This window comes from Oncorhynchus mykiss, chromosome 22 (genome assembly GCF_013265735.2).
Source record: "Oncorhynchus mykiss isolate Arlee chromosome 22, USDA_OmykA_1.1, whole genome shotgun sequence".
Classification (NCBI taxonomy): domain Eukaryota; kingdom Metazoa; phylum Chordata; class Actinopteri; order Salmoniformes; family Salmonidae; genus Oncorhynchus; species Oncorhynchus mykiss.
This window is the reverse complement of record NC_048586.1, coordinates 3,053,381-3,078,927: the sequence shown is the minus strand read 5'-3', so window position 1 is coordinate 3,078,927 and position 25,547 is coordinate 3,053,381. Positions and strand designations below refer to the sequence as shown.

The 25,547-nt window shown below is 41.7% G+C and overlaps 1 protein-coding gene across 6 annotated transcripts in view; it reads left to right on the top strand.

Annotated features, from left to right (window-relative positions):
* nalcn (sodium leak channel, non-selective) overlaps positions 1 to 25,547 on the top strand; it is a 295,191-nt gene that overhangs the window by 233,113 nt on the left and 36,531 nt on the right. For 5 of the 6 annotated variants that reach the window (XM_036958513.1, XM_036958511.1, XM_036958509.1 and 2 more), the window contains 10 exons: positions 1,531 to 1,667; positions 2,235 to 2,376; positions 2,785 to 2,858; positions 11,486 to 11,587; positions 11,758 to 11,827; positions 12,408 to 12,440; positions 12,615 to 12,706; positions 13,458 to 13,580; positions 16,957 to 17,010; positions 17,645 to 17,765. In XM_036958513.1, coding sequence (XP_036814408.1) covers positions 1,531 to 1,667; positions 2,235 to 2,376; positions 2,785 to 2,858; positions 11,486 to 11,587; positions 11,758 to 11,827; positions 12,408 to 12,440; positions 12,615 to 12,706; positions 13,458 to 13,580; positions 16,957 to 17,010; positions 17,645 to 17,765 — 948 coding nt within the window. The remainder of the gene's footprint in view (positions 1 to 1,530; positions 1,668 to 2,234; positions 2,377 to 2,784; positions 2,859 to 11,485; positions 11,588 to 11,757; positions 11,828 to 12,407; positions 12,441 to 12,614; positions 12,707 to 13,457; positions 13,581 to 16,956; positions 17,011 to 17,644; positions 17,766 to 25,547) is intronic. The other variant, XM_036958512.1, reaches the window with a different exon arrangement.

Below are 25,547 nucleotides of genomic sequence, written 5' to 3'. Positions count from 1 at the left end.
CCCTGACACAACAGATATATATTCCACTCTTGGTAGAAGCTGCCCCAAACCACAGATCTATGATCAGTTTACTCTCCCCCAATCAGGACCTTATACAACATTTCCCTTAGATCAGTGTCTGAGGGAACTTAATCTGTCTCCAGAAGTCCCAACCATCCATTTGATACATCCATTCTCTACCTAAATGTAATCTTTACTTTTTCAACCAATGATCTTGACCATAATATGCTAATACAAGTTAATGAAAGTAATGTGAAAGTATGTAAATTCTCACTGTATTGTATTAATGGCTCTTACTAGTTGCCAAACATGATGTGAGTTCATACATTATTGTAGAAGTACAACATACAGATTTAGTGTAAAATCCAATATAGAGATAGGAAATGCATTTGATATTGTTTTATATAATCTAAAATCAGTCACCTGAAAAGGCTTGAATGGGACACGGGGATGGAAGATATATGGTGCATTGTCACCTAAGACCAAATCTGGGACCTGTAGGAGACAAGTCAGGGACCAGCTGTTAGGAAAAGCCTACTGGAACACTGGTCTGTCTGTGAGAACCAAAGGTTTTAGTAACATTTACACAGTAGGCTGGTTTTCAAACACAGATTAAGTCCTGGATTAAAAGCACTCTCTAGAGCCAGACATGTATGTTCCCATCCCTCACCTTTGTCTTACCCATGGATCATTGTATTTCTCAACTGTTGTGGAAACTACCATACCATTTCTCTAAACCAACAATAGCTATAAGAACGTGGAAATCCTCTCCGAGTGAAGTATATTTCTCTGTCTCTCTATGACAAATTAAAGTGTACTGTATCCCTCTCTCCTTTTACTGCAAAGTCACTATCCCTCTCTCCTGAGCTACATGAGATGTCAGTCTCTCTCTCTCTGTAGCTGTGAGTCTACTCTTTTTCTCCGCAGCTAAATCCACTCTTTCCTTCTCTCACTCCATCCTTCTCTCCAAGTGAAGTGTGTTCCTCTCTCTGTATGGCAAAGTGAAGTGTGTTCCTCTCTCTGTATGGCAAAGTGAAGTGTGTTCCTCTCTCTGTATGGCAAAGTGAAGTGTGTTCCTCTCTCTGTATGGCAAAGTGAAGTGTGTTCCTCTCTCTGTATGGCAAAGTGAAGTGTGTTCCTCTCTCTGTATGGCAAAGTGAAGTGTGTTCCTCTCTGTATGGCAAAGTGAAGTGTGTTCCTCTCTCTGTATGGCAAAGTGAAGTGTGTTCCTCTCTCTGTATGGCAAAGTGAAGTGTGTTCCTCTTTCTGTATGGCAAAGTGAAGTGTGTTCCTCTCTCTGTATGGCAAAGTGAAGTGTCCCGCATCCCTTTCTCCCTTTACCGAAAAGTCACTATCTCTCTCTCCACTATCCCTCTCTTCTGAGCTGAATGAGATGTCAATCTCTCTCTGTAGCTGAGTCTACTCTCTCCCTTTTTGCAGACCACTTTCCTTCTCTCTATCCCTATGCCAAGTCTACTTATTTCTCCTCTCTGTCCCTAAATCTTATTTCCATTCTCTCTCTTTCTGTAGCTGAAGCAAAGTGAGGCGAACGCAGATACCAAAGAGAAGCTGCCCCTACGTCTAAGGATCTTTGAGAAGTTTCCTAATCGGCCCCAGATGGTCAAGATCTCCAAGCTGCCTTCTGATTTCACTGTTCCCAGAATCAGGTACCCTAACTGGGATCCATCAGGGGACACAACAAAGGACAGAACTTCTATGGCCTGGGTTCAGGTCAACAAATTCTTTATAGTTTAACAATAGTTTCAAGTTTTATTAGTTGTATGTACGGGATACACATCGTCCAATGAAATGCTTACTTGCACGTTCCTTGTCGATAATGCAATCCTTCTCGTTTGCCATGTCACTCTCCCTCAGAAAAGGGCAAGTTGGTTTAAGATAGCCCCAATTTTGTCTCTGCAGTTTCTATCAAATACTGTATTACCACAAAACCTCTTGGTAGGTTTTCAATCCACAATAATAGCAGCTAGCAGCCACCCTGTATAGGACTATAATTAGGGCATTTCCCTCATAGTAGAAGCCTTGTTTCTACAGGTTGGAATACTGAACCGTAACCCTTTTAGGATGATGCAATACGATGATACAGTAATACAGTCCATGTTTAAAAGCTGATTAGTGCACAGCCCTACGCTCTCGCAGACCTCCCTCTCTCTCCAGCCCATCACTTTGTCACAATAATCAGTCAGTCGGAATGTGTTCCTCTGTGTGTGTGACAGGGAGAGTTTCATGAAGCAGTTCATCGATCGGCAGCAGCAGGACACCAGCTGTCTGTTCCGCCGCCTTCCTTCCGCCTCCTCCTCTTCCTGTGACCATTCCAAGCGATCCGCCATAGAAGACAACAAATACATCGACCAGAAGGTATATACACACGCGCGCACGCAGACACACAGACGCACACGCACAAACACGCACTCCGACAGTCCACAACTAAAACATCAACCAGAAGCCGGAAGGTACACGCACTGTCTCTCTCTCTCTCTCACATTCACACACACACACATGCACGCAGGCATACACACTCCACCACGCTTCACAACAAGTACATTGACCTTAAGCCAGAAGGTACACACAATCTTTCTGCCTCTCATACACACACAAACAAAAACAGATGTTTACCGTAGTGATAACACAACATTTTATCTGACGGTTGGAGGGCGATCAATACAATATGGGGATGTTTGCTTGCTGCTAGATGAAATGTGTTTGTATTTGATAACACTTTTCAAATTTCTCAAAGAATTAGTCTGCAACATCTGTTCTACAAAGCTCCGCAGGTCAATATTCAGCATCAGAGCTCGCAACCTCCTGGAGAAGGAAACTACTATCAACAAAATCCTCCGGTAAGAATGATTGATTCATAGCCACACCACCGACACCACAAGTCATTCTGTTTATTTGACAGAAACATCAGATCTACTGTGGCAGTTAGGTCATACCAAATATATGTTCTTATTTTCCTACCATTCACTTCCAAGTCTGAAGTGCGTGACTGATAGACTGTGTAGTTCTGGAAGCATCAAGAATCACCTTGCTATATCCAAGGACACTCAGTGCCCCTGTGCCAGCAACGTCCATCCATTTTGCAGAGGGTGGACTGTTGTGATTTTTTTTCTTCTCTTCCTTGATATCATTTTGGAGACTGTTAATGCTGGTCTTTAATGCCCTTTGAAGCCTTGATCCATTCAATCTTTCTGCTTCTGTAAGAAAAGAATAAGAACAAATTAGAAGCATAAATTAACAAATTGAGACGGACGAATATACCTTAAATAGGTTTTTATATTTCCATTTACAGAAGTGCTGAACCCTCTCAACCTCAATGGTTTACTTTAAAAAAGTTGTATAATTTCCAGGAATTGTCACTAATGAAATAGATGCTTTATGAATGTACATTCAAGGACAATTCCACCACTTAATACCAGTTATTGTGCTGTTTGTATACAGCAGCAGGCAAAAGTGTGGACACACCTACTCATTCCAGGGTTTTTCTTTATTTTGTAGAATAATAGTGAAGACATCATGACTATGAAATAACACATGGAATCATGTAGTAACCAAAACATGTTATATTTGAGATTCTTCGGCGTAGACACCCTTTGACTTGATGACAGTTTTGCACCACTCTTGGCAATTCCCATAATAACAACCGAGTTTCATCTTAAACAACAGTCCAAACAACATGTATGCTTGTTAGAACACAACATTTATTATGATATTGAATGGCAAATCTCTATGGAATCCTAGTCTCTCGTGATTGAAGTCTGTATCTTTGGTGCTAACATTAGCAATGCTAGCTAAGCAGCCAACCATGCTGCATCTGAAATAGTGTTTTCAACAATAACAGCCAAATACAGACTCCCGTTGACGCGCGCGAGCAGTGTGGGTGCAATGATTGAATAACATGTATGTGTACATTTATTTTGCAACGCACGCGCACGCGACGTGAGCGTTGTGGTCAGCATATTAGATACTTACCCAAGAAGACTCACAGCTGTAAATGCTGCCAAAGATGTTTCTAAGTGAGCTGAATACTTATGCAATGACTCAATTTTATTTCTAAAGAAATATATACATTTTTTCAAAACAAAACACATTTTTCTTTGACATTACAGACTGTTTTGTGTAGATGTTGACATAAAATGACTAATAAATCAAATTTTATCCCACTTTGTAACACAATAAAATGTGAAGAAATCCAATGGGTCTGAATACATTTGCAAGACACTGTAGATAGCTGAAAATGACTGTCCATAATTAATTGTATTAGTCGTCTCAGGGATCAGATTTCAAAATGTCACAGAGAAGAAATTTCCGGTTTTGTTCATCACTATGAGCATTGCCTTATTTCTATTACAGCATATTGGATGACTTTCATTCATAATCCAAAACAAGAGTTTCTATTGGACAAATTCAGGTAGGTCTGTCACCATTTCGTTACGTTTACTTCCGTTTAAGAAACGTTTTTCAACCGAATCAACTGAATGAATACACCCCTGATCACCTGCACACACAGTTCACTTTCATAGCAGCCACATACAAACAGCATCATCACTTTGCTCATTGTATAATTCCTTCTCACATCTACGTGCTCTCCCCCTCCTCTAACCTTTTCCCTTTGCTTGTGAACATCAGTGCAGTGGTCTGTGAAACAGCTAACCGCTATACACAGCCTACATCGTTGTCACCAAATGTTCTAAAGTCATAGTCAACATACACTATATATAAAACAAGTATGTGGTCACCTCTTCAAATTAGTGGATTCGGCTATTTCAGCCACACCTGTTGCTGACAGGTGTATAAAATCGAACACACAGCCATGACATTTCCATAGACAAACATTAGCAGTAGAATGGTTTTAATGAAGAGCTCAGTGACATTCAAGGTGGCACCGTCATAGTATGCCACCTTTCCAACAAGTCAGTTCGTAAAAAGTTTTGCCCAGCTAGAGCTGCGCTGGTCAACTGTACAGTTGAAGTCGGAAGTTTACATACACTTAGGTTGGAGTCATTAAAACTCATTTTTCAACCACTCCACAAGTGTATTGTTAACAAACTATAGTTTTGGCAAGTCAGTTAGGACATCTTCTTTGTGTATGACACAAGTAATTTTTCCAACAATTGTTTACAGAGAGATTATTTAACCTATAATTCACTGTATCACAATTTCAGTGGGTCAGAAGTTTACATACACTAAGTTGACTGTGCCTTTAAACAACTTGGAAAATTCCAGAAATGTAATTTATGGCTTTAGAAGCTTCTGATAGGCTAATTGACATAATTTCAGTGAATTGGAGGTGTACCTGTGGATGTATTTCAAGGTCTGCCTTCAAACTCAATGCCTCTTTGCTTGACATCATGGGAAAATCAAAAGAAATCTGCCAAGACCTCAGAAAAAAAAATGGTGGACCTCCACATGTCTGTTTCATCCTTGGGAGCAATTTCCAAACACCTGAAGGTACCACGTTCATCTGTACAAACAATAGTATGCAAGTATAAACACCATGGAACCACACAGCCGTCATACCGCTCAGGAAGGTGACACGTTATGTCTCCTAGAGATGAACGTACTTTGGTGCAAAAAGTGAAAATCGATCACAGAACAACAGCAAAGGACCTTGTGAAGATCCTGGAGAAAACACGTACAAAAGTATCTATATCCACAGTAAAACGAGTCCTATATTGACATAACCTGAAAGGCCGCTCAGCAAGGAAGAAGCGACTGCTCCAAAACCGCAATAAAAAAGCAAGACTACGGTTTGCAACTGCACATGGGGACAAAGATCATACTTTTTGGAGAAATATCCTCTGGTCTGTTGAAACAAAAATAGAACTGTTTGGCCATAATGACCATCGTTATGTTTGGAGGAAAAAGGGGGAGGCTTGCAAGCCGAAGAACATCATCCCAACCGTGACTCATGGGGGTGGCAGCATCATGTGATGGGGGTGCTTTGCTGCAGGAGGGACTGGTGCACTTCACAAAATAGATGGCATCATGAGGTAGGAAAATGATGTGGATATATTGAAGCAACATCTTAAGACATCATTCAGGAAGTTAAAGCTTGGTCGCAAATGGGTCTTCCAAGTAGACAATGACCCCAAGCATACTTCCAAAGTTGTGGCAAAATGGCCTAAGGACAACAAAGTCAAGGTATTGGAGTGGCCATCACAAAGCCCTGGCCTCAAATCCCATCGAAAATGTGTGGGTAGAACTGAAAAAGCATGTGCGAGCAAGGAGGCCAACAAACCTGACTCAGTTACACCAGTGCTGTCAGGAGGAATGGGCCAAAATTCCCCCAACTTATTGTGGGAAGCTTGTGGAAGGCTACCCGAAACATTTGACCCAGGTTAAACAATTTAAAGGAAATGCTACCAAATACTAATTGAGTGTATGTAAACGTCTGACCCACTGGGAATGTGATAAAATAATTAAAAGCTGAAATAAATCATTCTGTCTACTATTATTTTGACATTTCACATTCTTAAAATGAAGTGGTGATCCTAACTCACCTAAGACAGGCACTTTTTATGAGGATTAAATGTCAGGAGTTGTGAAAAACTGAGTTTAAATGTATTTGGCTAAGGTGTATGTAAACTTCCGACTTCAACTGTAAGTGCTGTTATTGTGAAGTGGAAATGTCTAGAAACAACAATGGGTCAGCCACAAAGTGCTAGGTGACGCATGCTCACAAAACAAACTACTGAGTTCCAAACTGCCTCTGGAAGCAATGCCAGCACAAGAACAGTTCTTCGCAAGCTTCATGAAATTGGTTTCCATGGCCTAGCAGCCGCACACAAACCTAAGATCAGCCAGGCGTCGGCTGGAGATGTGTAAAGCTTGCCATCAGTGGAAACATGTTATCTGGGGTGATGAATCATGCTTCACAATCTGGCAGTTGGACGGATTAATCTGGGTTTGGTGGATGCCAGGAGAACGCTACATGCCCGAATGCATAATGCCAACTGTAAAGTTTGGTGGAGAGGGAATAATGGTCTGGGCTGTTTTTTATGGTTTCGGCTTGGCCTCTTAGCTCCAGTGAAGGGAAATCATAACGCTGCAGCATACAATGCATTTTAGACGATTCTGTGCTTCCAACATTGTGGCAACACTTTGGGGAAGGCCCTTTCCCGTTTCAGCATGTCAATGCCCCTGTACACAAAGCGAGGTCCATAGAGAAATTGTTTGTCGAGATGGGTGTTGAAGAATTTGACTGGCCTGCACAGAGCTCTGACCTCAACCCCATCCAACACCTTTGGGAAGAATTGGAATGACGACTGCAAGTCAGGCTTAATGCGTTAGTAAACCCGAGACAATCACGCAGTAAATTGTACAGCAAGCAGTTTAGCAGTTACACCATTGGGCCCAGGCGGCAATAAATTAATAAAACCAATAGCTTACCTTTACTTGAAGAGTTCCAGTGTTAGCTAGCTGGCTAAGGCTATCCAACATAAATAACATTCCTCTCTTTTTTTGCTGGGTGTTTGAGTAGGCTAAATTAGCTAGCTCATTAGCTCATTCATTCTCTGATCATTTGTCAGTTCATGCTGCAAGAGCTCTGATAGGTAGGAGGATGTCCTCCAGAAGTCATCCTAATTAAGTCTATGGAAGGGGGTGGGAACCATGAGCCTCCTAGGTTCTGTATTATAGACAATGTACCCAAAGGAGGACGGAAAATAGCTGTCCTCAACCTACAGCATGGTGCTACCCCAGAGAGTGTTGATGAGGCTACTGTAGACCTTCATTGCAATCAAAACAGTGTGTTTTAATCAGTTATTTGGTGACAGGTAAATATATTTAACGATAATCGAGAATTTCAATAAGCATTTCTCTACGGCTGGCGATGCTTTCCACCTGGCTACCCCAACCCCGGCCAACAGCTAGCTCTGCACCCCCCGCGGCAACTGGCCCAAACCCCCCCATCCCGCTTCTCCTTCACCCAAATCTAGACAGCTGATGTTCTGAAAGAGCTGCAAATTCTGGACCCGTACAAATCAGCTGAGCTAGACAATCTGGACCCTCTCTTTCGAAAATGATCCGCCACCATTATTGCAACCCCTTTTACTATCCTGTTCAACCTCTCTTTTCTATCGGCCGAGATTCCTAAAGATTGGAAAGCTGACACGGTCATCCCCCTCTTCAAAGGGGGTGACACTCTAGACCCAAATTGCTGCAGACCTATATCTATCCTACCCTGCCTTTCTAAAATCTTCGAAAGCCAAGTGAACAAACAGATCAACGACCATTTCGAATCCCACCGTACCTTCTCCACTAAGCAATCTGGTTTCCGAGCAGGTCACGGGTGAACCTCAGCCACGCTCAAGGTCCTAAACGATATCATAACCGCCATTGAACGATATCATAACCGCCATTGATAAAAGACAGTACTGTGCAGCCGTCTTCATCGACCTGGCCAAGGCTTTCGACTCTGTCAATCATCGTATTCTTATCGGCAGACTCAACAGCCTTGGTTTCTCAAATGACTGCCTCGCCTGGTTCACTAACTACTTCTCAGATAGAGTTCAGTGTGTCAAATTGGAGGGCCTGTTGTCCGCACCTCTGGCAGTCTCTATGGGGGTGCCACAGGGTTCAATTCTCGGACCGACTCTTTTCTCTGTGTATATCAATGATGTTGCTGTTTTTGCGGGTGATTCTCGGATCCACCTCTACGCAGACGACACCATTCTGTGTACATCTGGCCCTTCTTTGGACACTGTGTTAACAAACCTCCACACAAGCTTCAACTCCATACAACACTCCTTCCGTAGCTCCATCTGCTTTTAAATGCAACCGATCGCTACCCACCCGCACAACTTGCATCACTACTCTGGACGGTTCTGACTTAGAATATGTGGACAACTACAAATACCTAGGTGTCTGGCTAGACTGTAAACTATCCTTCCAGACTCACATTAAGCATCTCCAATCCAAAGTTAAATCTCGTATTGGCTTCCTATTTCGCAACAAAGCCTCTTTCACTCATGCTTCCAAACATACCCTCGTAAAACTGACTATCCTACCGATCCTTGACTTCGGCGATGTCATTTACAAAATAGCCTCCAACATTCTACTCAGCAAATTGGATGCAGTCTATCACAGTGCCATCTGTTTTGTCACCAAAGCCCCATATACTACCCACCACTGTGAACTGTACGCTGTCGTTGGCTGGTCCTCGCTACATATTCGTCGCCAAACCCACTGGCTCCAGGTCATCTATAAGTCTTTGCTAGGTAAAGCCCCGCCTTGTCTCAGCTCACTGGTCACCATAGCAACGCCCACCCATAGTATGCGCTCCAGCAGGTATATTTAACTGGTCATCTCCAAAGCCAACTCCTCCTTTGGCTGCCTTTCCTTCCAGTTCTCTGCTGCCAATGACTGGAATGCATTTCAAAAATCACTGAAGTTGGCGACATATCTCCCTCACTAACTTTTAGTGTCAGCTGTCAGAGCAGCTTACCGATCGTTGCAGCTGTACACAGCCCATTTGTAAATAGACCATCCGACCAACTACCTACCTCATCCCATATTTTTTTAGTTTTTCTGCTCTTTTGTACACCACTATTGGCCTATTTATTGCCTTACCTCCTTACTTCATTTGCACACACTGTATACAGATTTTTTCTTCCTGTGTTATTGACTGTACGTTTGTTTTTCCCATGTGTATCTCTGTGTTGTTGTTTTTGTCTCACTGCTTTGCTTTATCTTGGCCAGGTCGCAGTTGTAGATGAGAACTTTTTCTTAACTGGCCTACCTGGTTAAATAAAGGTGAAATAAAAAAATGACAAATAAATACAATGTAGTATTGTTTTTTCTAAAAAGGATAACTTGTTTATGTTTTACTGAGTAGGATTATTCTCCCTTCCTCCTCTGAGGAGCCTCCACCGCAGTCAATAGACATGAAATTATAGAACATCACTAAATACTTTGTAATAACAACCTAAATGTTAAATGTGTGAGTTACTGAAAATCAAAATGGCACATTGCTATGATTTTCAATGTTAAATAACATTCATATATGAGAACAATATTTTTGTGAACCAATGTTTCATTTTGGAAGAAACATGTTCCGGGGAAAGGCAATACAGTGCCTGATTTCATAGACAGACTATTTTTAGAACTTAAATTCCTGTGAAACAACACACTTTTCTCAACATTCAACCTTCATAGAAATTTGTTGATTGAGATATTCCTTTAAAGGTATTTATCAATGTTAATTACACCTTCATGAATATGCTGTGAATGCTTAATCTATGCTGATAATAATTGCTTAATGTATGCAACCTTTAAAGAAAGTGTTACAAATTGTTTTTGTGTATTTCCACTGGTTTTCTGTATCAATTGCCATTATAGAGAAATCGTGTAGTACTTCTGATGTTCTTATTCCAAAGGACACCCATCCTGAGGAGAGACCCACAAATTAAAAAGCCTGATTTAGCCGCTGATATTACAAATACAATTCTCAAAGAGTCAAAGGGAACACAGCAGAGCATTGCCATTATTTATCTGGCATGCATTACCTTCACAAACATGTACACACATGGCTTGTACCAAACAGCGTATGCTGAGTGGATACTTTGAGGGCCAACTACTGAAAGCGCTCCGTCCCCAGTGTCCAACACCATATACGCCAAGAACGCAGGTCTTGTACATACACAAGCATATGTACTCACGCACGGGCACACACAGACACACACACCCTTCTGACAGATTCACCTGTGTGATCTAGTAATTGGAGGATTAAACATCTGGCACGGCGGTAGGTTAGCCAGACTAGTGTGTGTGCGTGTGTTCCTTCCTCTCTTTCTCCTAAGCTGCCAAACAGACACTACATCTGAAGTCATCACATGTATCATTTGGCCCGCCCACCCTCTCTCTCTCTCTCTCTCTCTTTCTCTATCTTTCTCAATCACACAATCCTTCTCACACACTCACAAACAACACACAGACACACACACTGCTGAAGTCCAGTTAGTCATTAGCTGGGTTCTGGAACATGACTCTGCAATTACCTCACTTAAACAGGATGTCCTAATCGCCAGAGTAACTAATATAGAATGATAATGTGAATAGGGCCTGCTTTGGATGAATAGCCTGTTTGACTGCTGAGGGGAGGAAGAGAGGTGTAGTTGCATGGATATTTTTCATGTTTTGCTGTCAAAGTACCCAACCTGACACACAACACACATCACAGGCTGGGACTGCCCCTGGAGCTTTTAGCGTATAAGTGCCTTGTTCAAGGGCAAAATGGCAGTATGAAGTATATGGGATATTGAAGTCGTTAACTCTCCAGGTGCCAGCTCCAGGTGCCCTGCAGATTTCTCCCTGTCAGTTCAGGGATTCGAACCGGCAACCCTCCTCTTACCATCCATTCTCTTTAACTTTGAGGCCCCATCACTATCTATTTTTGGTCTATTTTGACTATGTTGTGTGTATTTGCACTGTGCTGTGAATGTGTCTCCTGTTCTGTGTGTTTCAGGGCTTGTACCAGACAGCGTATGCTGAGTGGATCCTTTGAGGGCCAACCACTGAAAGAGCGCTCCATCCTCAGTGTCCAACACCATATACGCCAAGAACGCAGGTACACACACAAGCATGTGTACTCACGCACGGGCACACACACACACGCACACTAATGTGCATGCAAAAGCAGACAAGCATGTACACCATGCACATATACTCACACACAATCTCACACCAATGGTATATTTCAAAGCTATGTCTTAACCTTTGACCCTGTGCTCTCTCCAGGTCTCTGAGACATGGCTCCACTAGTCAGAGGATCAGCAGAGGAAAGTCCCTGGAGACACTCACACAAGATGTGAGAAACACACACGCACGCACACACACACACACACACACACACACACACACACACACATTGTTAATAATGGAGGTATTTAATGCTTAGTTGAACAGGACACGTACATTTCCACATCCCATCCCTAGTGGGCAACAGCCCAAGGCCAGATGCTTGGCGAGCGCCAGTAAGACGTGATCAGTGATATCGGTGTACTTGCTGTTTACCTACACTATTCTGTAAAAGAACATACATTACTTTTCCTGCAGGCATATTTAGTTGCCTGCTGATTGGCCATCAATGGGCTTCAAATTGTTGGGTAGGTTAGGCCACCAGAACATTCACACATACCCAATCAGCAAGAAGTTGTCTGGAGTTCACAAAGCCGTGGAAGCCCACACAGTTGCAATGTTATTAATGCAAACTGATATCATGTTCCATATTGGTGCCCATCACTAATAATTACTTTGTGTACGTATGTGGGTGTGGTGTGGGTGATTGGCATCTTACCTTTTGTCATGGCATGCATTTTTGTTTCTTTTTGTACATATTATTATTTTGTCACCATGAACATTGCATGCTGCTTTGGCTGGCCGACTAGCGAGAGTCAGAGCAGAGATCGCACTGGCACCAGGTAAGTACACTACAACCCTAGGACATGCATTCAACACCGGTCCACTCACTCTTACTGTCACGCCACACACAGTTATATCAGGTTATGGAGCAGGTAGTCAGGCTAGGACCCCTAGACATAGCAAAATGTCACACACTCACACACACCCTGACCCTTCTTTCCTCTCCCTTGTAGCATTCCAGTACAGTGCGTTATCGTAACGCCCAGCGAGAAGATAGTGAGATCAAGATGATCCAGGAGAAGAAGGAGCAGGCCGAGATGAAGCGGTACACGCACATACACACACACACACACACACACACACACACACACACACACACACACACACACACACACAACTCTCTCACACACACACATACAGACACATACATGCACACACAGGGTGTTGTGCCCAGTAAAGAAACACAGAACAGGCCACTCACCAATTTACAGTAAATCATCAATCTACAACCGTTTCATATCTTCCCACTCTTAGCAACCGTTTCATATCTTCCCACTCTTAGCAACCCTTTCATATCTTCCCACTCTTAGCAACCGTTTCATATCTTCCCACTCTTAGCAACCCTTTCATATCTTCCCACTCTTAGCAACCCTTTCATATCTTACCACTCTTAGCAACCGTTTCATATCTTCCCACTCTTAGCAACCGTTTCATATCTTCCCACTCTTAGCAACCCTTTCATATCTTCCCACTCTTAGCAACCGTTTCATATCTTCCCACTCTTAGCAACCGTTTCATATCTTCCCACTCTTAGCAACCGTTTCATATCTTCCCACTCTTAGCAACCGTTTCATATCTTCCCACTCTTAGCAACTTAAGTCCTTTGCTCCACCCTTGAACCTTTGAAGTTTGCTTCATTATTTGTTTGACAAATTACCCTGCATTTTAAGGACAGAATGAAATGATCATGTCTTCTTTTCCTGTGTTACCTATGTGTTGTTATCATTGTGTCTGTTTACATTTTGTGTGTGTGTGTGTGTGTGTAACTTTGTTTGTGCGTGTGTGTGTGTGAGCAGCAAGGTCCAGGAAGAGGAACTGAGGGAGAACCATCCTTACTTTGACAAACCTCTCTTCATTGTGGGGAGAGAGCACCGCTTCAGAAACTTCTGTAGGACTGTAGTGCGGGCACGCTTCAATGCGTAAGTTAAGACGATTACTTGCTCTGAGGCTGTAGACCAGAGGAGAACGACTGCCCCCACGGAAGTTCAAGGCAGACCACGATACTGCAGGCATTATTTTCAGAAAACAGGATCCCCCGTTATACTGAATAGAAAAATGGCCATCTCTGTGGTCAGTCATTGTATTAATAAAACAAATTTACAAGACAATCATGGTGCCAATAATTGTTTCTATTACACCAGATGGTCCTTGAACTGACTATTTTTCAATCGCACACAGAAAGAGTTATAAGGATAATTGAGTTGCTAATGGCAGCCTGCAGTACCCTGGTCGGACTTCAACTTGAGTTACTCAATAAGAGGGTTCCTGGAGTAGCTTAAACTGTGTAATGTCTCCATGAGACGCCATCTTAACCGACTTCCTTTGGCTTCAATGCTCTATTCAATTGACTATCTGCATTGACCCTTTTATTTAATGGATTATTTTTGCACTGACTATTCACACTCACAGGACTCCACACAGTCACACACACACACACACACACACACACACACACACACACACACAATTAATTTGCTCACACACACATAAAACGTAGACACATTCATACTGACAATACACACGCACACCCACACACATACAATCATCATATGCGCTACTGCAACTCTGTTTATCATAATCCTGATGCCTAGTCGCTAGGGATGTAAGGATTCACTGATACGGTCCCTGATTCAAATGTTTAAGATACGACTGCATCGGTCTGCGGACCCCAAAACCGATCCAAATGTAGCATGCATCGGTCAGAAAATCGTTTCAAACGATGCGTATCGCAAATTAGAAATGTTTTGGGCTCTTTCTTTCTACCTCCTGAAAATACCTAGTAATTTAGCATGCCAAACACACCTAGGGAATATCAGTAGCCTAGTCAAACCGCACACTTTGCCCAGCTCCGCTCTGAAGAGTGCGAGGTAGGCGGCCTGTTCAAATGCTAAAATGGCTTGCGCAATATTAGGCTTTATTAGTTGAGTGACAGTTGAGTGACAATGTCATTTGCTGGGTTATTAGTATCTATGCACTGTTAAAAACGATACTTTTTTAATTGTTCAGGTTCACCATCAGCAATAGTTATGTGTATGGTCATTTTTTGACATACAGGGTAAAGTTCATTTCATAATGAGGAATAATTTTGCAAGGCGCACTGCATGGCCAAAGCGGGAAGAGAAAAGAAGCTCACTAAAAATGTCCAAATGGTCAAAACCATTTGGTATTGAGATCGGGGTGAAATTCAAAGTTGTGCTACATATTAATTGAATATGTCATAGCTAATTTGTAAACAATAAATATTGATAGACTACTAGCTCAAACGCTTAATCTGCAAAAATGACAAGTTAATTAGTGGGTGATGGTAATTTCGGAACCAAAGACAAAAAACATAGACTACATTGCCCTCCCTAATCTGATAGTAGTAGTGGGGTGGTAGATACCTAGTATCCCTTATGGCTCAGATCAGGTGCCTACATAGTATACACACCATAGACATACATACATACATCACGCACACAGTACACACACGCACACACACACACACACACACACAGTACATACACACACACAGTGCAAACACACAGATTTTTATTAGAAATGGAAAATGGATGTGTTAGTGCATCGTATCGCATCGAACCGAGTCGATTAATTCTCCAATCAAACCGAATCGCACCGAATCGTTTCAAACCAATACGCTTCATTCCTGTATGATATCGTAGCTCCCTTTATTTAGATAGGTATCGAATCGTCTTGAAAGGAGGGGAAAGCATATCACTACTAGTCACCTTACCTTACAGCAATCAATCAAATGTATTTATAAGGCTTTTTCATCAACAGTTGTCATGAAGTGCTTATACAGAAACCCTATAGGGGAAAGCCCTGCCTCCAGTTGTTTGCTTAGAAATTCTAGGAACAAAATGAGGCCTGCGTCTTGTGTGTGTAACTGTTTTAAAGTCACCATTGGCCCCATGGTGAAATCCCTGAGCGGTTTCCTTCCTCTCCGGGAACTGAGTTAGGAAGGACTCCTGTATATTTGTAGTGACTGGGTGCATTGATACACCACCCAAAGTGTAATTAATAACTACACAATGCTTAAAGGGATATTCAATGTCTGCTTTCTTTTGATTTTGACACATTAAGCAAATTCTTACTTCTGAATGTATTTAGGCTTGCCATAACGAAGGGATTGAATACTTACTGACTCAAGACATTTCAGCTTTTCATTTTTAATTAATTTGTCAACATAAAAAAAAAAATACATACTTCCACTTTGACATTATGGGGTATTGTGTGTAGGCTAGTAACACACAATCTTAATTTAATCCATTATAAATGCGTGCTGTAACACAACAAAATGTGGAAAAAGTTAAGGGGTGTGAATACTTTCTGAATGCACTGTATATAGTGAAAACAATAGTGGTCCTAGAACGGAACCTTTAGGAACACCGAAACGTACGATTGTTTTGTCAGAGGACAAAACATCCACGGAGACGAACTGATATCTTTCTGACAGATAGGATCTAAACTAGTCAAGAACTTGTCTGCATAGACCAATTAGGGTATCCAGTCTCTCCAAAAGAATGTGGTAATCAATGATATGAAAGCGCCACTAAGGCCTAGGAGCATGAGGACAGACACAGAGCCTTGGTCTGACGCCATTAAAATGACATATCTACCACTCCAGTGTCCCTGCACATGTAGATATGGTCTTGGCATTGACCCTGTATATAGTTTACTTACTATATACAGGGTTGTGTTCTTTTTATGTATATTTATTGTACGTTTTTGTTCTACTTTACATTATTTTGTAGTACTACTGATATTGATTACTGCACTGTTGGGAAAGAGCTTGCAAGATAGGCATTTCACTGTACTTGTGCACGTGACAATAACACTTGAAACTTGGGAAACTATTGAGTCTGTACATAGGAATGAATGGTGTCATGTGATCGATGGCTTTGTCCATTCATATATACATTCATTGCTGTAGACTCATATGGTGTCTAACATCTAAGGGCAAGCCAATCACAGGCAATGATTGCAATAGCATGTTAAACCGGCACAATGTCTTCGGATGAGTTGTAATAAGTTTAGCACTTAGGGGGACTTGCATGTCAGCAAAAAATTGAAAAAGGGGTGGTGCGCACCAACCAAGGCAGAAGTGTTCAAGAACAAGGCTCTAACAATGAAAAACATTCATATTTACTATAGCTCAATGCACTCTATTACTTTGCTAATACCCATTTATTCTGTGCTGCAATGTAAAGTGCTACCCAAACTGTTTTAGCAACACATGCCATGAAAAGAAAATGTAATCTGTTTTCATGTCTATTTGTTTGTCCATTTGTCCAGATCCAAAACAGATCCGATAACAGGAGCGGTGAACTCCAAATACCACCAGCTTTAGTAAGTCTTCTACTCCCATTGTTGATGGGTAAATATTGCATAATAGTCTTGTTTCTCTTATTCTGTCTTATTTATCTAAAAACAATACCAATCTCTTATGAGGGATGAAGATTGCAAAAACTAAAAAGTTGTGAAATAGGTTTTTAACATTGCATAAACTGATTGGAGTTCTGCCCAGGTTCCCAGGCTTCCAGCTCTGATTATCAAACAAAGAGATAAATTCATTTCTATCTGGTTGCCAGGGGACTTTCATATGGATCTAGCTGGGATGGTGCTGTAGGGCTGCAGTGCGGTCGGATACATGCACGAGCACAAGCACACGCAATGCACGCATTAGCATACAGACACATAACACAAGCTATGCAGATGTGCAACAACGCGAACACACACACTCAGGCATGCACACTCCATCACAGTCCTTAGATGATCCCACTCATTATGCAGTCTGTGTGTGAGGTTTTATATAAGTCATATTTCATCAGAACTGAAACAAAGTAGCATGGCCCACTTACAACTCACACTGCAGTGATGGGTCTACTAAGGATCTGCATGTGTGTGTTCCTTACTAAACTAGTGAGTGCTTATGCCTGCGTGTGTGTGTGTTGTGTGCCTGTATGTGTTCTTTATTCCTCAGTGATCTCCTGGGGCTGGTCACCTATCTGGACTGGGTGATGATCGTAGTGACCATCTGCTCCTGTATCTCCATGATGTTTGAGTCTCCTTTCACCAGGGTCATGCATGTACCCACTCTACAGGTAACTGATATACTGTAGCTGCCATCCATGTCCACTGCGCGACGCACACTCACTGCATACTGTGTAGACCCAGTGGTCACCAACCTTTTCTTGAGTCAAGATTACTTTCACAGTCAAAAAGCAAGCCGAGATCTACCGCTCAGAATTACTTTAACCTAATAAAAACAGTTATTTAGGAATGAGATTTGTGCAGTTGGCAAAGCCTGTAAATATTGTTCTTCTCAGACCATATTATATTTAAAACACCAGCTTTGATAACAAAATAGATCAGTTGGTTTAGCACTTGCGAGGCACAGCTGAGCATAAATTTAAATAATTTGCTAATAATTTGATTTTGTATTTTACTGGACCTGCATCTGATAGTCATGGTGTTGGGAGCAAAAAAAAACTGTGAAATCAGGACGTCGGTGATCTTCAGGTCGGAAAGTCAGAGCTCTAGAAAGATGCCAGAGTTTCCGACTGAGAATTCCGAGTTGGATGCCTGTTCAAAACTATTTTCGTTTTTTTTACTGAGAACCTAGTTGTTTTGAACACGGCATTAGTCTCAGCAGAGGGAGAGAGAGAGCAGCAGAGGGTCCGTCTCTCACGGTCCCTGCTCTCTCCTTCCTTTCCTCCGGTGAGACTGACCAGACAGAGGGTCCGTCTCTCACGGTCCCTGCTCTCTCCTTCCTTTCCTCCGGTGAGACTGACCAGAGACACCGCCTCTTACGGTCCCTGCTCTCTCCTTCCTTTCCTCTGGTGAGACTGACCAGACAGAGGGTCCGCCTCTCACGGTCCCTGCTCTCTCCTTCCTTTCCTCCGGTGAGAATGACCGGAGACACCGCCTCTCACGGTCCCTGCTCTCTCCTTCCTTTCCTCCGCTGAGACTGACCAGACAGAGGGTCCGCCTCTCACGGTCCCTGCTCTCTTCTTCCTTTCCTCCGGTGAGACTGACCGGAGACACCGCCTCTCACGGTCCCTGCTCTCTCCTTCCTTTCCTCCGGTGAGACTGACCAGACAGAGGGGCCGTCTCTCACGGTCCCTGCTCTCTCCTTCCTTTCCTCTGGTGAGACTGACCGGAGACACCACCTCTCACGGTCCCTGCTCTCTCCTTCTTTTCCTCTGGTGAGACTGACCGGAGACACCGCCTCTCACGGTCCCTGCTCTCTCCTCCCTTTCCTCCGGTGAGACTGACCAGAGACACTGTCTTCTACGGCGAAACTCGAGTTGCATCTGCCTCATGCACAAATTCATGTTGTTCCTATGACCAAAGAAAGTGAAATATTCCTCGATATTAAAATAAACACGACGAGCTGCTAATGATAATGCAAGGTCATTGTGAGGCCATTTACTTAACAGCCAAAGATTTCAAGACTAAAGACTGGTTTATACTACAGGTGTATTCGTAAATTCAATCTGGGGTGCCAGAGTGCGCTCTGGGCGTTCGTAAACTCAGAGCGTTGTCAGATTGTCAGTTCGTAAATTCAGAGCATTTCGCTCTCGGAGCGTTCAGAGAGCACACTGGCAGCTCTGGCCGAGGAGTAGGCTTGATCCGAGCGTTCCGACATAACAACAACAGTCAAGCTACCAAGCTAACTGGCTAACATTAACTAGCTTGGTAGCTACTTCCAGACACATGAGAGAACAGCTCACTCTGACCAGCAGAGCTGGTTAGGCTGTTTTTATGTTATCCAGAGTAGAGGTCGACCGACTAATCGGAATGGCCGATTAATTAGGGCTGATTTCAAGTTTTCATAACAATCAGAAATCAGTATTTTTGGATGCCGATTTGGCCAATACATTTTTTCTTTCAGTTTTTTTACACCTTTATTTAACTAGACAAGTCATTTAAGAACACATTGCTATTTTCAATGACGGCCTAGGTACGTACGGTGGGAAGCTAGGGGGCACTATTTTTATTTTTGGAAAAATAATGTTCCCAAAGAAAACTGCCTATTTCTCAGGACCAGATGCTAGAATATGCATATAATTGACAGCTTAGGATAGAAAACACTCTAAAATTTCCCAAACTGTAAAAATATTGTCAGTGAGTATAACAGAACTGATATTGCAGGTGAAATCCTGAGAAAAGTCCAATCAGGAAGTGACTCTTATTTTGAAACCCCTGTCTTTCTATGCATCCATATTGCCCATTGAAAGGGATATCAACCAGATTCCTTTTTCTGTGGCTTCCCTAAGGTGTCTACAGCCTTTAGACGTAGTTTCAGGCCTTTATTTTGAAGAATGAGCGTAAACGTCCACATTGCGTAAGTGGTCAGTTGTTGGCTCTGTGTGATTTTTGCGCAACGCAGAGAGGTAGCCATTTTTCCTCCCAGTCCTAGTGAAAAGCCAACTGTCCTGGTTGATATATTATCGAATAGATATTAAAAAAACACCTTGAGGATTGATTATAAAAAAAGTTTGCCATGTTTCTGTCGATATTATGGATATAATTTGGAATTTTTGTCTGCGTTGTCGTGACCGCTATTTCCTGTGGATTCCTAGGCATAACGCATCAAACTAACGGAGGTATTTAGATACAAAAAATATCTTTATGGACTAAAAGGAACATTTGCTGTCTAACTGGGAGTCCCGTGAGTGAAAACATCCAAAGCTCATCAAAGGTAAACGATTAATTTGATTGCTTTTCTGATTTTCGTGACCAAGTTACCTGCCGCTAGGTGTATATAATGTTTTGTTGGTATATCGATAAACTTACACAAACGCTTGTATTGTTTTCTCTGTGAAGCATAATTTCAAAAATACAATTATCCCGGATCCGGGATGGGTGGTTCCAAGAGCTGCCTTGTTCAGGGGCAGAACGACAGATTATTACCATGTCAGCTCGGGGGTTCAATCTTACAACCTTACAGTTAACTAGTCCAACGCTCTAACCACCTGCCTCACGAGGAGCCTGCCTGTTACGCGAATGCAGTAAGAAGCCAAGGTAAGTTGCTAGCTAGCATTAAACTTATAAAAAAACAATTAATCAATCATTCATAATCACAAGTTAACTACACATGGTTGATGATATTACTAGTTTATCTAGCGTGTCCTGCATTGCATAAAATCGATGCGGTGCGCGTTCGCGAAAAAGGACTGTCATTGCTCCAACGTGTACCTAATCATAAACATCAACGCCTTTCTTAAAATCAATACACAAGTATATATTTTTTAACCTGCATTCAAACAGCACTTTCGTGTGTTTTGCCAGCAGCTCTTCGCTGTGCTTCAAGCATTAGGCTGGTGTAACCGATGTGAAATGGCTAGCTAGTTAGCTGGTGCGTTTCAAACGTCACTCACTCTGAGACTTGGAGAAGTTGTTCCCCTTGCTCTGCATGGGTAACGCTGCTTCGGGGGTGGCTGTTGTCGATGTGTTCCTGGTTCGAGCCCAGGTAGGTGCGAGGAGAGGGACAGAAGCTATACTGTTACACTGGCAATACTAAAGTGCCTATAAGAACATCTAATAGTCAAAGGTATAGGAAATACAAATCGTATAGAGAGAAATAGTCCTATAATTCCTATAATAACTACAACCTAAAACGTCTTACCTCTGAATATTGAAGACTCATGTTAAAAGGAACCACCAGCTTTCATATGTTCTCATGTTCTGAGCAAGGAACTTAAATGTTAGCTTTCTTACATGGCACATATTGCACTTTTACTTTCTTCTCCAACACTTTGTTTTTGCATTATTTAAACCAAATTGAACATGTTTCATTATTTATTTGAGGCTAAATTGATTTTATTGATGTTTTATATTAAGTTAAAATAAGTGTTCATTCAGTATTGTTGTAATTGTCATTATTACAAATACATTTAAAAAATTGGCCGATTATTCGGTATCGGCTTTCTTTGGTCCTCCAATAATCGTTGTTTGACATTGAAAAAATCATAATCGGTTGACCTCTACAGTTGGTGACCAACTGTGCTGCTGGCAACAATTTAATTACGCTTTTTTTGCTGACCTTTACTGACACCTGCCATATTCAACGGGTGTTGAGCATTATTCTGCGCTCTGGCACACTCAGACAAGAGTGCTCTGGAATCGGAGTAGATAGCCAGAGAGAATTTACCAGCTACAGTGCCTTGCGAAAGTATTCGGCCCCCTTGAACTTTGCGACCTTTTGCCACATTTCAGGCTTCAAACATAAAGATATAAAACTGTATTTTTTTGTGAAGAATCAACAAGTGGGACACAATCATGAAGTGGAACGACATTTATTGGATATTTCAAACTTTTTTTAACAAATCAAAAACTGAGAAATTGGGCGTGCAAAATTATTCAGCCCCTTTACTTTCAGTGCAGCAAACTCTCTCCAGAAGTTCAGTGAGGATCTCTGAATGATCCAATGTTGACCTAAATGACTAATGATGATAAATACAATCCACCTGTGTGTAATCAAGTCTCCGTATAAATGCACCTGCACTGTGATAGTCTCAGAGGTCCGTCAAAAGCGCGGAGAGCATCATGAAGAACAAGGAACACACCAGGCAGGTCCGAGATACTGTTGTGAAGAAGTTTAAAGCCGGATTTGGATACAAAAAGATTTCCTTTAAACATCCCAAGGAGCACTGTGCAAGCGATAATATTGAAATGGAAGGAGTATCAGACCACTGCAAATCTTCCAAGACCTAGCCGTCCCTCTAAACTTTCAGCTCATACAAGGAGAAGACTGATCAGAGATGCAGCCAAGAGGCCCATGATCACTCTGGATGAACTGCAGAGATCTACAGCTGAGGTGGGAGACTCTGTCCATAGGACAACAATAGTCGTATATTGCACAAATCTGGCCTTTATGGAAGAGTGGCAAGAAGAAAGCCATTTCTTAAAGATATCCATAAAAAGTGTCGTTTAAAGTTTGCCACAAGCCACCTGGGAGACACACCAAACATGTGGAAGAAGGTGCTCTGGTCAGATGAAACCAAAATTGAACTTTTTGGCAACAATGCAAAACGTTATGTTTGGCGTAAAAGCAACACAGCTCATCACCCTGAACACACCATCCCCACTGTCAAACATGGTGGTGGCAGCATCATGGTTTGGGCCTGCTTTTCTTCAGCAGGGACAGGGAAGATGGTTAAAATTGATGGGAAGATGGATGGAGCCAAATACAGGACCATTCTGGAAGAAAACCTGATGGAGTCTGCAAAAGACCTGAGACTGGGACGGAGATTTGTCTTCCAACAAGACAATGATCCAAAACATAAAGCAAAATCTACAATGGAATGGTTCAAAAATAAACATATCCAGGTGTTAGAATGGCCAAGTCAAAGTCCAGACCTGAATCCAATCGAGAATCTGTGGAAAGAACTGAAAACTGCTGTTCACAAATGCTCTCCATCCAACCTCACTGAGCTCGAGCTGTTTTGCAAGGAGGAATGGGAAAACATTTCAGTCTCTCGATGTGCAAAACTGATAGAGACATACCCCAAGCGACTTACAGCTGTAATCGCAGCAAAAGGTGGCGCTACAAAGTATTAACTTAAGGGGGCTGAAAAGTTTTGCACGCCCAATTTTTCAGTTTTTGATTTGTTAAAAAAGTTTGAAATATCCAATAAATGTTGTTCCACTTCATGATTTTGTCCCACTTGTTGTTGATTCTTCACAAAAAAATACAGTTTTATATCTTTATGTTTGAAGCCTGAAATGTGGCACAAGGTCGCAAAGTTCAAGGGGGCCGAATACTTTCGCAAGGCACTGTATGTCTAATGACAGTTGTCACAGTGACCTCATGAACATTCTATTGAAAAGGTTACTTGCATAGATGGAGTCTTTTGTTTAGATATGTAGCTAGCTAACTAAACAATTAACCATAATCCCAATTCATAACGTTACTACCCTGCATAAATCTGCAGGTAGCTAACCAACCAAGTTCAAAAAAAAAAAAAAGCCTATATATCCACTGATGCAGACCTTTGGAACATCTAAATTGTAAAAAGTCTAATAAATCCATGTAATATAGCATACACCATCCCAATAAATACATAATGTATTTTAGACAGGTCTAAAGAAACATGATATGAAGAAAATGTAGTCTATTTCAGAAGAACAGAATAACATACTCTGAGTTGTACTTAGGTTAGACCCCGATCTGGCTATGCCATATGGATGTGGTGTCACATTCTGACCTGTATTTCCTTTGTTTTGTCATTATTTAGTATGGTCAGGGCGTGAGTTGGGGTGGGCAGTCTATGTTTGTTTTTCTATGTTTTGGGTATTTCTACGTTTCGGCCTAGTATGGTTCTCAATCAGAGGCAGGTGTCATTAGTTGTCTCTGATTGAGAATCATACTTAGGTAGCCTGGGTTTCACTGTGTGTTTGTGGGTGATTGTTCCTGTCTCTGTGTTTTGCACCAGATAGGGCTGTTTTTGGTTTTCCACGTTTATTGTTTTGTAGTGTTCGTGTTTTTCTTTTTGTTATTAAACATGAATCAATATAACCTCGCTGCGTTTTGGTCCGCCTCTCCTTCACCACAATAAAACTGTTACATGTGGGCTACACTAGTTCATTTAGCAGACAAGATTTACTTATAATTCTATGGCATTATTTTCTATTATTTTTATAGAATGAAGAATGCAATTGAACATCGATGAATGAAATAGAAAGGATATTTTCTCCAAACGATTTGAGGGAGTGCACACATGCAGCTATTGTGTGTTGAGCTGTTAACAAAGAAACAGCTACCCCTATATGCTTCATTTAAAGTTATTTCAATGTTGGGCTATATGTTTAGATTTTTATTACATTCTAAGGCTGCATGATGCAACTCTAATGATTTTTGTCAGCCATCAAGTTGAGTAGGGCTAATGAACAGCAAAAGCACTGGCCTATGTCAATCTACTAGTACAAAAGCAAATGTGCCTATAGCAGGAAAACACCAATCTCAAAAGTAACAACAAAAGTCATTATGCATGTAATGCTTTTTTTATGAAGGTGCATTTCTATGGTGAGAATAATCTTCCCAAAACTTGAAACTCACACACCGTGTAGGTATGCCAGTTAGGCTCTACACCCATTGTAAAGCAGATGTAAGGTGCTTAATTTTAACAGAACATATAGGCCTATGGGCTACATGAGGTGTACGACTATGATTTGAAAAAGTTGCAAAAAAGGTAATGCACTGCCTTAAGCTGGGCATCATTCACAAGTGATAATATATCATTTACAATTGATAGACTAATATTGTCACCCATTACACAACAAATGAAAATATATTTTATATTTGAGATTTTTCAAGTAGCCACCCTTTGCCTTGACGACAGCTCTTGGCATTCTCTCAACTAAATTCATGAGGTAGCATTTCAATGAAAAGGTGTGCCTTGTTAAATTAATTTGTGGAATTTATTTCCTTCTTAATTATTTGAGCCAATCAGTTGTGTTGTGACAAGGTAGGGGTGGTATACAGAAGATAGCCCTATTTGGAAAAAGACCAAGTCCATATTATGGCAAGAACAGCTCAAATAAGCAAAGAGAAATGACAGTCCATCATTACTTTAACATATAAAGGTCAGTCAATATGGAATATTTCAAGAACTTTTAAAGTTTCTTCAAGTGCAGTCGCAAAAACCATCAAGCACTCTGATGAAACTGGCTCTCTTGAGGACCGCTGTAACGCTGAGTGTGCGCTGAGAGTCGGGAAGCAAGTTCAGGGAGTGAATCATTCAATAAATAAATGAAAACATAATACAAAACCAGACACACGAACAACGCACAGACATGAATCTGAAACAGAAACAATGACGCCTGGGGAAGGAACCAAAGGGAGTGACATATATAGGGCAGGTAATCAGAGAGATGAT